The 12,660-nt window shown below is 44.1% G+C and overlaps 2 protein-coding genes across 2 annotated transcripts; one reads left to right on the top strand and one right to left on the bottom strand.

Annotated features, from left to right (window-relative positions):
- Window positions 1-145: 145 nt before the first annotated feature.
- On the bottom strand, window positions 146-8,403 carry eif2s1b (eukaryotic translation initiation factor 2, subunit 1 alpha b). Its single transcript, XM_056294035.1, has 8 exons — window positions 8,243-8,403; window positions 7,440-7,682; window positions 6,142-6,221; window positions 4,703-4,854; window positions 3,934-4,040; window positions 3,230-3,327; window positions 1,116-1,259; window positions 146-816 (listed from the first exon to the last, which is right to left on the bottom strand). The coding sequence occupies exons 2-8, from the start codon at window positions 7,678-7,680 to the stop codon at window positions 691-693; spliced, it is 948 nt and encodes a 315-aa protein (XP_056150010.1). The 5' UTR covers window positions 7,681-7,682; window positions 8,243-8,403; the 3' UTR covers window positions 146-690.
- A 38-nt stretch (window positions 8,404-8,441) lies between these two features.
- Window positions 8,442-12,247, top strand: atp6v1d (ATPase H+ transporting V1 subunit D). The gene is made up of 9 exons (XM_056294036.1): window positions 8,442-8,694; window positions 9,644-9,761; window positions 9,877-9,956; window positions 10,044-10,111; window positions 10,204-10,248; window positions 10,397-10,500; window positions 10,761-10,827; window positions 10,943-11,021; window positions 11,558-12,247. The coding sequence occupies exons 1-9, from the start codon at window positions 8,654-8,656 to the stop codon at window positions 11,700-11,702; spliced, it is 747 nt and encodes a 248-aa protein (XP_056150011.1). The 5' UTR covers window positions 8,442-8,653; the 3' UTR covers window positions 11,703-12,247.
- The last annotated feature ends 413 nt before the right edge of the window (window positions 12,248-12,660 follow it).

Raw genomic sequence — 12,660 nt, 5'->3', positions numbered from 1 at the left:
GTGCAGAATGTCCTATGGAGGCCATGAGGAGTTCTTGGAAAGGGTTTTTATGCATTCTTACTTGCCTGGAGGCTGGCAAGGGTACATGAAGGAAATGTTGAGTCCCAAGCTCACACTTACTGACAAAGACACAGTGAGATCATCAAAACTTCCAGAACTTTATTGATGTCATGTGAGCTTAAACAAGGTTAAAGTCCTGCCCATGAAATCCCTTTGACTGGAAGAGGAACAACACAAAAAGTAACCCATGACTGATGTTGAGAAAGACGAGCCGTAAGCTTTCCCCTTTTACCAAGCACATCCTGTGATCAGCCGGAGTTGGAGCGCCATGGATACTGGAAACACTGAACTCTTTAGCAAGAGGATAGTGAAGGCCACTGCTTGTAAACAGCTCAATATCTATCAAGGGGATCAGTTATTCAAATTACTATACTTTAAAATAGAAACGATGTTGACATAATTTGCAATCAAGTTTCATTTTGTCCCTTGTCTGGGTAAGAGCATGGCCTTGTGCGTTACCATCTTCCGAAACAAACCTTGTTATTAACAGATTGGGACCTTCACCAATGAGTATTTCAGTTAATGTTTGCAATGTGATAGTTAACATCAGCTGGACTGTTTTGAGTATGGCCAGGTTATGTCCACCTTTTCTTCTCTGGTGTACTTCCCACCAGCTTCCTCTGGGAGAAGCTAGTCCTCTGCTTTGGCCTCCATCTCTTCGGCGTCATCATCTCCGTCCACCTCAGCGTTCTCTCGCTCTAGCCTCTCAAGCTGCCTGGCCAGTTCTGTCTCATCGGTGTCTGTCACTACCTTGGGCTGAGGGACAATGGGGAGTTTATTCATTTGCCAAAAAAAAAAACACAAGGAGAAAATAAAATTCCCACAAGCCGTTTGAAAACGTGGCTTTACAACGATGAAGCGAGTCCCGGTGACAGCGTGGCAGTTATTATGACCCATATCTTGTCCTACATGTACACCTTTTGGCTAAGGATCAAATCCCACCACTTCCATTTGTCTCTGCTTTACTCTGATCTGCCTCACAGTGATAAAACCAAGGGGTGTGGCTGCTCAGTATACTTTAACCCCAAATAACCATTTCTGAAAGACCACCTCACCTCCATCTGGATGTTGAAGACACCTCTCTTCTCCTCGATCCTCTCCTTGATAGCAGCCATGGCCTGGCTGAGGATGGACAGGCCCTCTGTGCGCTCCAGGGTGGTCGTGGTCATCACATAGCGTGGAGGGGCAATCAGATTTATCTGCCAAGCAAAAGGCCACAGTGGTGACATTTGGAGTACACAAACTGGCTGTTGGTACATTTACACTTCAGGGCTGGGTTACACCAACTGGTCTTTACTAAGCCGGGTCCTAACTGATAGGTCCATCTTAGTTAAGACAAGTCTTTTGAATGGACTTTACGTCGGTTACACCAACCAAACTTAAGCCTAGTCTTGACTACGCCCGGTCTTAGCGATGCGCGCCCATGTGAATGCCCACACAACTATGGCTCGTACCTAGCAGTGTGGTTTGCGATGATACATTGGTGATAATCTCCTGCTGTCTTGCTAATTTGTAACTAATAATTTATAATTTGCAGCAACATTAAAGTCAATTTCATGGAGATTGATATAAGAAAATTAAGAGCTATACAGCCAGCACAAGAAAATGCTGACTGCCAAGCAGTCCAACGTAATAACAAATAAGAAGCAGTCGACTTGGAGAGAAATAACGAAGGCCATTAATGACTGTTTATTTAGTTTGCTAGTTTAATAAGCGCAATCTAATAATTCCACACAAGGCACCATTTTGGTGCTAGTGACACTGCGGATGGCCCGATATGTGGATGCGGATCATGTCTCCAACTGTGTTTTGAAACGCATCGTTTGCATAAAAAGAAAATGCTATGGGCATCTGGGTAGCGTAACGGTCTATTCCGTTGCCTCCCAACAAGGGGATCGCTGGTTCAAATCCCTACGTTTACCTCTGGCTTGGTTGGGCGTTCCTACAGACACAATTGGCCGTGTCTGCAGGTGGGAAGCTGAATGTGGGTGTGTCCTGGTTGCTGCACTAGCGGCTCCCTTGGTTGGTCAGGGCACCTGCTCGGGGGGGATAGCGTGATCCTCCCACGCGCTATGTCCCCCTGGTGAAACTCCTCGCTGTCAGGTGAAAAGAAGCGGCTGGCGACGCCACATGTATTGGAGGAGGCATGTGGTAGTCTGCAGCCCTCTCAGATCAGCAGAGGGGGTGGAGCAGCGACTGGGACGGCTCGAAAGAGTGGGGTAATTGGCCAGATACAATTAGGGAGAAAAAGGGGAAAATGCCCCCCCTCCCCCCAAAAAAAGTGCTATTAGCAGCTGCAACACAGGTGACAATGATGCGTTGTGGTCTGACACAAACTGCAAGTCCAGTGACAGCTCTCCACTAAGTTCAAATAGGTCTCGCCTACAGAATCCAAACCTCTGTCAGCTCCTCGTCAGTGTATGTTGTATATGCATTGCTTCTGTCCCCAATAACTCTCTCCCATCTAAGAGCCCACCTATTGCAAAACTGATAAACGAGACACGCTATTGTGGTTACAACGTTGACCAGTGTTACAAGCTGTGTTGTTTTATAGTCGTCACTATAGATGTTGACCACACCTGCTCCTGACCAGGCGTAAGATTTATGCCTGGATTTAGCGAGAAGGACAGTTAAGCCTAGATGGTGCAACCAGTCTAACTACTGGGTTAGACTTAGAATGGCAAGTTACGACCGACTTAGCTTAAGACCAGGCGTAAGCCCTATTGGTGCAACCAGCCCCCGGGCTTTTGCAGGTGCACTTAAAGCAAAAGAAGGAGAATATGGGATTAAGAGTCTGTCGTAGTGAATTTTTGTTTGCTTTTTTTTTTTACACACTTTTTCACGCTAAATTTAGAAATGTAAAAATGCAAAAGCCCAAGTTTCTATATAAATAAACGGCATCAAGACAATAGATGTAACGCTTACTATTAAGTCCCTAGAACATTCACATGCAGACATCGGTAAAGTCAAAAAAGGCAAACAGATTTTTCTGTCCTTTCCAAAACTGGGATCAGGCAGAAACAGGGGCAAGTTTTTATTTGAAAGGTACTCTGATTATGTTGGAATCTCAACAGTGACAGCATTCCTGACTTGGTTGGGAAGGGAATGCCACTATTCCCAAGGGGTTAAAAATCATGTCCCCGACTTTATGTTGACAGGCGGATTTTACCTTGATAGGCATGGCCTCTGTGGAGCAGTTCAGCCCAGCCCTCAGAGCTTCCTTCACCGCATCAATCCCCTCATACCCGTAGCACGCCACTTCAATGTCTGCAGGTGAGAGGAAAAAGGTAAATATAGCCTGTGACAGTATGCCATGAGCTGATGTTTCTTTATATTCAAAGTCTGACTGACACACCATTATAACGAATTACAAACTGTAATGTCACCATTTTTGATCTATTATTTGGTATCTGATATTAGCTTGGTGGTGCTTTTTTGTTTTGCCGTAGTGCAACCCTGCTGCAATTCAAGGCACCATGATCACAAAGTTGTAGATTTTCTTTTTTTAAAATTTTCACCCCAGTTGTACTTGGCCAATTACCCCACTCTTCCAAGACATCCTGGTCCCTGCTCCACCCCCTCTGCCGATCCGGGGAGGGCTGCAGACTACCACATGTCTGGTCCGATACATGTGGAGTCCCCCCTGAACAGGTGCCCCAACCAATCAGAGGAGGCGCTAGTGCAGCGACCAGGAGACATACCCACATCCGGCTTCCCACCCGCAGACACGGCCAATTGTGTCTGTAGGGACGCCCGACCAAGCCGGAGGTAACGCAGGGATTTGAACTGGCGATCCGCGTGTTGGTAGATCGAATAGCCCGCTACGCTACCCGGACGCCCCAGCTTGACGGTGCTTCTAATGCAGTGCCTTGCCTGCTCTGATTTTGACAGCCTGTGGAGTGAGTCGCCTGTTGATGTTGTCAATAAGCACATTCCTTTCCTCCTCCGTCAGCTCCAATCCATCGAGGATGGAGGGATCTCTGTAGAGAAAGAAAGCAGTTTCAGAAAAGAGAGCTGAATACCATGGCAGTATCGGAACGTGCTCTTAAAAGTGGTGCTTATACAAAAAGCAGCATACATATCTGAAAATGTCTTAAGCCATTTCTAAATCTTTGCCTCATATATTTACAAATTATGGAATAATGCATAATTTTCAATTACAGAGTAAGTGAAATTGTTTAAAGGAAGACCGCACTCAAAAACACAAGGCTCAGGAACTAGAGCGCCATACAATCACAGAAGATGGCGATTTGCTTACGTCATGTACACAGACTTAATCATTCTTTGTTAGCAGCGTTGTTTGCCTGAGGATAATGAGTCAGATGATGTCACATACTTGGGAAGTAAAAAAAAAAAAGAAGACTACAGATGAGAGAGTCTGGGCGTACTGGAGCATTACGGCTTAGCAGCTTGTCAGTATGGTTGCATCCTTGCACAATGCCTGCTGGTACATGTAACTGTTGGACTGGTGCTCTGTACCGAAAAGGCTGTTTTCTTTATAAATATCAGTGTCACCAAGGTAATTCTTCCTGGACTTGCACATTACGAGCTGTGACATTTCCCTTTCATGCCAATATAGACACACACAGTTTTGGAGGGAAATCCTTGCATGTTGTTTTTCCAAGCGTTTTGAAGCACTTACGATACGGCCTGTTTGAAGACATCATAAGCTCCATATCCTGGCCGTTTGTACTTCTCATCAAAGACCCAGGCAGTGCGCTGGAACAGGCTCTCCAGCTGTTCATCCTTAGTGTATTCCAGCACCTCCGCCACGTGCCGCAGAATGCTGTAAACCTGCAACCACAACCGCTTAGGATTAGTGCTAGAGGTCAAACTCCCAAAAGCATTACAAAAACCCATAATAGGTACACCAAAAGTAAAAGAAGGAGAATATAGGTTAAGAGTCTGTTGTAGTGAATTTTTGTTTGCTTTTTTTTTTACGCCAAATTTAGAGTAACTGGAGAGAAAGCAAGGAAGGCGGATGTGATAGCAGCAACAAAAAAACAAAAAACAAAAACCCGCGAGGACACAGCAGTAGTGCAACCCTGCTGCAATACAAGGCACCATGATCAAAGTTGTAGATTTTTTTCTTTTTTAAAAATCCTCCCCCCCTTTTTTTCCCCAATTGTACCCGGCCAATTACCCCACACCCAGCCATCCCGGCCGCTGCTCCACCCCCCTCTGCCGATCTGGGGAGGAGGCACATGTCTCCTCCGATACATGCGGAGTCGCCAGCCGCTTCTTTTCACCTGACAGTGAGGAGTTTCACCAGGGGGATGTAGCGTGTGGGAGGATCACGCTATTCCCCTCAGTTCCCCCTCCTCCCTGAACAGGAGCCCTGACAAACCAGAGGAGGTGCTAGTGCAGCGACCAGGACACATACCCACATCCGGCTTCCCACCTGCAGTCACGGCCAATTGTGTCTGTAGAGATGCCCGACCAAGCTGGAGGTAACACGGGGATTCAAACCGGCGATCCCCGTGTTGGTAGGCAACGGAATAGACTGTCACGTTACCCGGATGCCCCTCCAAAGTTGTAGATTTTATATAACAAATTTAAGCTAAAGGGATGGTGTAATCACTTTGAGGTGCCCACTACTTGTTAGAATAGGCGACCCTTCCAGCAAGAAATAATGGACTCAGCTTGGGTACAATGGACAGAAGTTCAAACTTTTACGTGTACTGTAGCTGTAATGTTTTTATATTCAGCAACACATATATCTGCTTCACTAAGCTAAGGTAATAGAATAATTGCATAGCAGTTGTCCTCCTCCCCTTACAGTATGATTAACCCATTACAGAAAAGCAGGATTCTGGCTACTGCCGCAGCAAACCAGAGAGCATGAGAAAAATGCTAAAGGTACAATCAGAAAAGGAATCAAGTCAAGAAAAACATACGGTAAACATAATAGATTCTACACCCAGAACAAAAATCTCATTGAGTGACTAAAGGAGTGAATTATAGATTCACAAATAAGTGAAGTGGCTGTCACTCCCATCATGTAGACTTCAAACTTCATGACAAAAGTAACAGCAACCAAGGCTCCAAAAGGCACAAACCTTTTGCCAACATTTGACTTACAGTTTTAGATTTGGTGAATTTATCCTCACACTTGATGGCCTCCTCAGGTGAAACTCTTCTTTTTGATAAATCAATGTATCCTGGAGAATGTGTTGACAACAGCAAAGACAAATGAGCTTTTTTCCTTTTTCAAAGACAATTTACAAAGGCAGTATAATTTTAAGGACACTTCTGAGCAAGACAACAGTCCCGGGACCAAAATATAAGTGTGGACCATTGACAACCTTTATAGCTGGCTGCAAACTGACGTGCATGAAAATACACTACCTCATTTAAAGAGCCAATAAGTATGTTATTAATGAATTTTACACACCACTCCAAAAGGGTAGCCACCATTATTATCAGTGTCTACCATTGTGCCCTCCTTCTACCTGCACTTGACAGTTCATGCTTTTATGACGATGTTATAAAGATATGTGGCTACCTGTGATGCCAGTTGACACTACTCGGATTTATCTGCTAATTGCTGACTCTCCTGGAAGTTGTTAAGGATAAAAGTGTCTGCCAAATGTATAAATGTAAAAGCTAATTCTTCATTCATATTCAATTCAGAAACGTCCACAGTACAGAAAATGGCAACATTTCAAAGCTTATGAGCTAACCACCTTCCACACAACCTTGTCTTGTCATTTTATTCGTTTTAGTTCGGACCAAATAAGATACGTGTCTGTGAATGTTCTCATTCATCCAGGTCATGGTTATCCAAAGGAGTTGAATCAAGTGCAGCTGGACTTGGTCTAGTCAGAAAGGCACGAACTGAGGAAGCCTTTTGGATGAGAGGCGAAACGTTTTCACGGATATATACCAAGTCCAGTTGCACTTGATTCAACTCCTTCAGACAAATAAGAGACGCTTTCTTAAAATATTAATGATAAGATCACAAGAATCATGTTTTAACTTGGATTTCATTCCGATTCTGATTGGATTGCTGATGATAATCTCTGGGATCGAGTATGTTGGCAATTTAGTATCAAATTATTCAAATAGGGCTTAGCTGACAAACACCAGCCACACTTAGCTGATGAACACCAACAAAATGCTGGTAAATTTTGACTGTACAGAAGAAGTTTACCACCTCTGTCTGCCACTCTCACAGGTAGCAAGCCCTAAGTCGGTCGTCCTGTTCTATTCTATAAATCCAGACGATTTATAAAGAAGCCATAGTGGCAGATGAATTTTAGAGTTTACAAACCACGGTGGTTTGCATCCTGTCCTTTGTGCCACCATATGTGCACCCGAGTGCCCATTAAGTTTCAGCTTTACTCTCAACTCTTTAGTGCATGGGTGCCTGAGCTTACCCTTCTCTTTGTCTACTCGGATGACCACCACACATTCATTGCGGCCAATGCGGATGAGCTTGTTGATGGAGCGGATACGTCGACGTGACAGCTCACTCAGGAGGATCATGCCCTCAATGTTGTTATATTCTAGAAGGCTGACGTATGCACCCATCTCAGCAATGGACCTCACGTTCACCATCACAACATCTTCCACCTCTGGGAACCGATGCTGATAAAATCGACAGCTTAGGCTCGGCATCGCTTTAAAATAAAAGAGAGAGAGAGAAAACGAAGACAAAGAGGCATCAGTCAGACAACTGAATCAAAACACTTTGTTACGATCTAACCAGGTTGAAAGGTATGGGTTTAGATTGGAAAGGTGATGAAATGTCTCATCTGTAGCTGAACGACAGCAAGAAGAAAAAAAGTGGAGCGACGCCCTGATAAAAGAACCATTAATAGAGTGCACACACAGGGAATGAATGGGAATTTTGTCTTATTGAACAGCATGATGCAATGCAGCTGGATCACAATCTAACATAGCTTTTGACAAGAACACAGTCGAACATGCTTCAATGAAGCCGAAAAGCCTCATCACAGATGCCAAACATATCAGCAGCTAGTTTAATCCGTGGCATACAACACTGCATGACACAGCAGCAAAATTACAAAAGTACTCTTACTTTCGCTGCAGCTAGCTGGCTAGCCAGTCACCCAGTCGCTAACTGGCAAATCACATGCGGCACATGCCCTGCTAGCCTAATCGACCGCTCCCCGACCAACGACCGTTGTGCCACTGAAAATTTACGTGAGTACCTTACCTATGTCATGTGGTCACAGAACGACAAACCGGAATGTCCTGTAATTTTGAAGGGTTCGGCTTCCTAATTTTGTCTTTAGACGTTTTTTTTCGCGATGCAGGCCGCTAGCTCGCAACAGTCGGTTACTTCGTCGACCCGGAAGAGATCGTGACTAGCTGATAAGCGCATGCGCGGAAGGCGCTCGTGTGACAGACGATCACATGACCAGCGGCCGAACTGACCGTTCCCGAGAACGAAGTCGCGCAGGATCACGGCGTAGGCGCGATATATTGGTTTCTTACCGCCCATGTAGAATAAAACCTACTCGCTTCGGTTCGCACGGCGTCTCCAGTTCGGATAAGTCCACCGACTCCCAACCTAGTCACAGAAACGTAACCGCAGAGGCACCGCTGCTTCCGACCAAAGGACAAGATGTCAGGAAAAGACAGGATCGACGTATTCCCCTCCAGAATGTAAGCAGCTCGTTGTCTCGCCTATAATTTAGTTTGCCGAGAAATGTGGGCAGTTTGTTTTTGTTTGTTTGCTGTTGTGGCAGGCAACAGATATACTGCATTTTAGCTCACATCGGCATACACTGTAGACCAGTGTTTCTCAACCGGGGGTCCGCGGACCCCTAGTGGTCCGTGGTGTAATTGCAAGGGGTCCGTGAAAATAAAATATCTTTAAAAAAAGATCCTATGACGTTTATAGAAATAGGATTATTTGACTCAAATGTGACTGAGACCTTTATCTACCTAAACTATAAAGGGTAACAGGACTTTTTTCTCTAATTACATCTGTTTCACAAGTGTAATTTATTGTATTTTAATAAGAGATCTCGCTCCCGTTTGCATTGTTAAAAGTTACTGCATAAAAATTCTGTTGTTACATATATCTGAAAGTTACTGCATAAGAATTCTGTTTTGTTAACTATATCTAAGTTACAACTGAAAGCTCTTATTTTTGCCCCAAAGAGTGAATAAATGCTATAATGCAATTTAAAATGCAGTTTCTACTGTTTCTATCAAATTGCAACCCCCCTCCCCCAAGATCAGGTGGAGGGGTCCTCAGGGTAGATCAAAAATACGCAGGGGGTCCAGGACCCCCAAAAAGGTTGAGAACCACTGCTGTAGACGAGGTAAACGGTTTTATTTTGCATAGGTGGGCTTTAACGTTTAAGGTTGCCAGCCCGCATTTCACAAAGAGGAACAGAAGTCCTCGTGTCATGTGACAGTTTTCCAACATGCTCTGTCAGTGAGCTGTCGAAAATGTGATGCACTTCAGTTATTTCTCATGGGTTTGGAGGGAGGTTTTCAAACGTCGATTGACAAAAACGTTTGTCTGTTGTTCCAGTCATTTTGCATGAATCCAATCCCTGTTAACTTTTTTTTTAAAGCTTGTATTTTGTGATTTGCTTTTCAGGGCTCAGACTATCATGAAGGCTCGGCTGAAGGGGGCCCAAACTGGTCGTAACCTCCTCAAGAAGAAGGCCGATGCCCTCTCCATGCGCTTCCGGCAAATCCTACGCAAAATTATTGAGGTAGGTGCAAATAACTGGTGATCGGGCTGGTTTGCCATACATTGTATTCCTCTCGTGGGCTAGGATGTGTTGCAAAAGGTGGACTTTTGCCTTGTAATCTCTGTTTGTCCCTCAGACTAAGACCCTGATGGGAGAGGTGATGAGAGAAGCTGCCTTTTCTTTGGCCGAGGCCAAATTTGCTGCTGGGGACTTCAGGTATTATAATCTAAGTCATTCCATTAGCTATTATGTGGGTTAATATATAAATTTTTCTGTAATTTACACCTGTGAATATTTCCTCAGCACCACCGTAATCCAGAATGTGAACAAAGCCCAGGTGAAGGTCCGGGCCAAGAAGGACAACGTGGCAGGTTAGTTTTGAAGGCGTCTTCGTCTTGCTTTGGAAATTGAACTGTTTAAGCATTTGAAGTATTCCTTATATGCCGCTCATTTTGTCTTTTAGGTGTCACTCTGCCTGTGTTTGAACACTACCAAGAGGGTGGTGACAGTAAGTCATTTCTTATTCAGGACATTTCAAATGAATACAAACTATTAATGGATAAAAAAGTGTACATATATTTTTTTTGCAACCAATGAATCATGAAAGGCAGTGAATGCCTACCTTGACTGCTTTGCTGTGTTTGTTAACCTGTCAGGTTATGAGTTAACTGGTCTGGCCAGGGGAGGTGAGCAGCTTTCCAGGTTGAAGAGGAACTACGCCAAAGCTGTTGAGCTACTAGTGGAGTTGGCCTCCTTACAGGTAGGGGTTTTGCTCTTGCAAATGACATGGTTTATCCAGAATATTGATAATTCCATTTTAGGTAGACAAATCTAATCCAGCATCAGGAAGCAAACAACAAAATATCATCCTTTTATAAACACCAGTCACCATCAACAGCCATTAAGGCTATTCATTGTGTATTGGTAGATCTCTTTAAAAGGCTTGACAAAAATCATAAACTTGTGATTAAAAACTATTAGCAATAACACAAGATTTTTTTTTTTAAATTTTCTTGGCAGACATCCTTTGTCACTCTGGATGAAGCTATAAAGATTACCAACCGCCGTGTGAATGCCATTGAGCATGGTAAGGTCATGCTGTGTTACTGCATCGTCAGATCTTTGCCTTTCACTCGTGACATTAAGAGGACAGGCCCTAACAGGGTCACTGGTGCTGAACTTCTCTTTTTCTCCCTTCGTAGTGATCATCCCTCGGATTGAGCGCACCCTCACCTACATAATTACAGAGCTTGACGAGAGAGAGCGAGAGGAGTTCTACAGGTGAGCTCCTGCTTCTGTGTTTTGGGATTTTTTCCCCCTGCTAAATGGTCTCATAGGGTTTAAGATGCTTCTGCCATGTGTGGCTCGTCAGAAGAATCGTACTATTTATCGTACTATTTCCAGATGGGGCTCAAGTTCGAGCCATCTTTCTATTGACTGCATAATGCTATAGTCGCTTCAGTCCAATTTTTGCTGTATAAATTATATATGCCAGCAGTCCTATCCTCTAGCCCTCATGGTAATCTCTTCCATAATATATTGCCACACAATCACGTTGGTGTAACTGTTACTATGCAGCAAGTGATTTTGTTCATCTGTAACTCAATTGTATAACCTTCATTCAACCCAGAGGTTTTGCTGAACGTGCCTGTTCTATTTTTTGTTACTGCCCTTGTCATCAGTATTGAACTATATTCAAACCTGGGAGCTTTCAGGGGGCATTCAGTCCCCCTCTCCCTCCCATCTCTATGGGAATATTTCCAACATTAACAATACTTCCCCAGATCTAAACTCCCCCATCGCTTCCCTTCCTGCAGGCTGAAGAAGATCCAAGAGAAGAAGAAGCAGCTTCGAGAGAGGACTGAGCTTGAGATCGCCGCCCGCTTGGCTGCACTGGGTCCCATCGCCGAACCCGCCAACATGCTGACAGAGGAGGCCGACGAGGACCTGCTGTTCGACTGACGTGCTCATCGAGGCTGTGTCGTCCTCGCTACCTGTTGCCCTATTTATTCTGTGCCCCCTGGGCCATGTCAATTTCTCGTCATTCAAATGAAAAATGCTCTGTTTTATGTGTACATGTCTGTGATGGTTTGTTATATTGTTTCCAGTAACGGTATTTGTCTCTGTAAGGGAACCGAAGTGTTTGCTACCACTGGGGCATCGGTTTACTACTAAAGTAACTCATTTGAATACTTAAAGGAAAAAAGAAAATGATATAGGTATGTTTACACATGGTTTGACAGTGAAATGTAAGAAGCATTTCATGTGATTGGACGAGTTGTAAATAGTTAAGTCTCACTGCAACATTCAGATCCATTGCATGCTGCTATGGTGTGCGAGTCATCAAAGTGGTTGTATATGATCCATCCCCGTGCTGAGCCATTATCATAGGAAGGTGTTTCTATCTCCTTAAAGATGGCTACTATGGCACCAAAACCCTGTACGTGATCCCACAGTAAAAACTATTGGACGAGCCACCAAGGCCCAAATAAAGTTCATCTGAATACTCTGCTGTGGTGTTATTTCCTTCTCAAAATTGTCTTTCAGCAGACTGTCGATCAGTGTTGCGGTTTCAGGCAAAACTTGCCAAGCCCCGAGTTCCAATCATGAGAAACTATGACTGGATTTAGATGGGAGTGCAGTTCAGGTCAGTGATGGGTAGCTAGATTGCTGTGATTAAAATTGCTGGCGTTGTGCTGGGAAAAAAAAAAAAATCACTCCGGCTCTGTTGAAACACAGCTAGGCAAGGAGTGTCCGCCATTTTACACCAGTATGCTATATCTAACACTATCTCTAGTCAGGTACCTTAAAAAGTGTTAAATTAGTACAATCAATTATGCTTTCAGAACAACAAAACAAAAACATTACTAATGTATTTTTGTGGTACTTGCAAGAAACAGTGATGCATACCGGTGTTGTT

This window comes from Lampris incognitus, chromosome 15 (genome assembly GCF_029633865.1).
Source record: "Lampris incognitus isolate fLamInc1 chromosome 15, fLamInc1.hap2, whole genome shotgun sequence".
NCBI lineage: Eukaryota > Metazoa > Chordata > Actinopteri > Lampriformes > Lampridae > Lampris > Lampris incognitus.
Note: the sequence above shows the minus strand (reverse complement) of the source record. Positions and strands in the feature narration are given on the sequence as shown.

Excerpts from the sequence above, each read along its gene's own strand:
- eif2s1b (XM_056294035.1), bottom strand. The coding sequence starts at position 7,680 with ATGCCGAGCCTAAGCTGTCGATTTTATCAGCATCGGTTCCCAGAGGTG. Across the intron at positions 6,222-7,439 it reads CCGAGTAGACAAAGAGAAGG|GATACATTGATTTATCAAAA; the intron begins GTAAGCTCAGGC and ends CACATTCTCCAG. Across the intron at positions 3,328-3,933 it reads GGCTGTCAAAATCAGAGCAG|ACATTGAAGTGGCGTGCTAC; the intron begins GCAAGGCACTGC and ends TCTCACCTGCAG.
- atp6v1d (XM_056294036.1), top strand. The coding sequence starts at position 8,654 with ATGTCAGGAAAAGACAGGATCGACGTATTCCCCTCCAGAAT. Across the intron at positions 8,695-9,643 it reads GACGTATTCCCCTCCAGAAT|GGCTCAGACTATCATGAAGG; the intron begins GTAAGCAGCTCG and ends TTTGCTTTTCAG. Across the intron at positions 9,762-9,876 it reads TCCTACGCAAAATTATTGAG|ACTAAGACCCTGATGGGAGA; the intron begins GTAGGTGCAAAT and ends TTTGTCCCTCAG.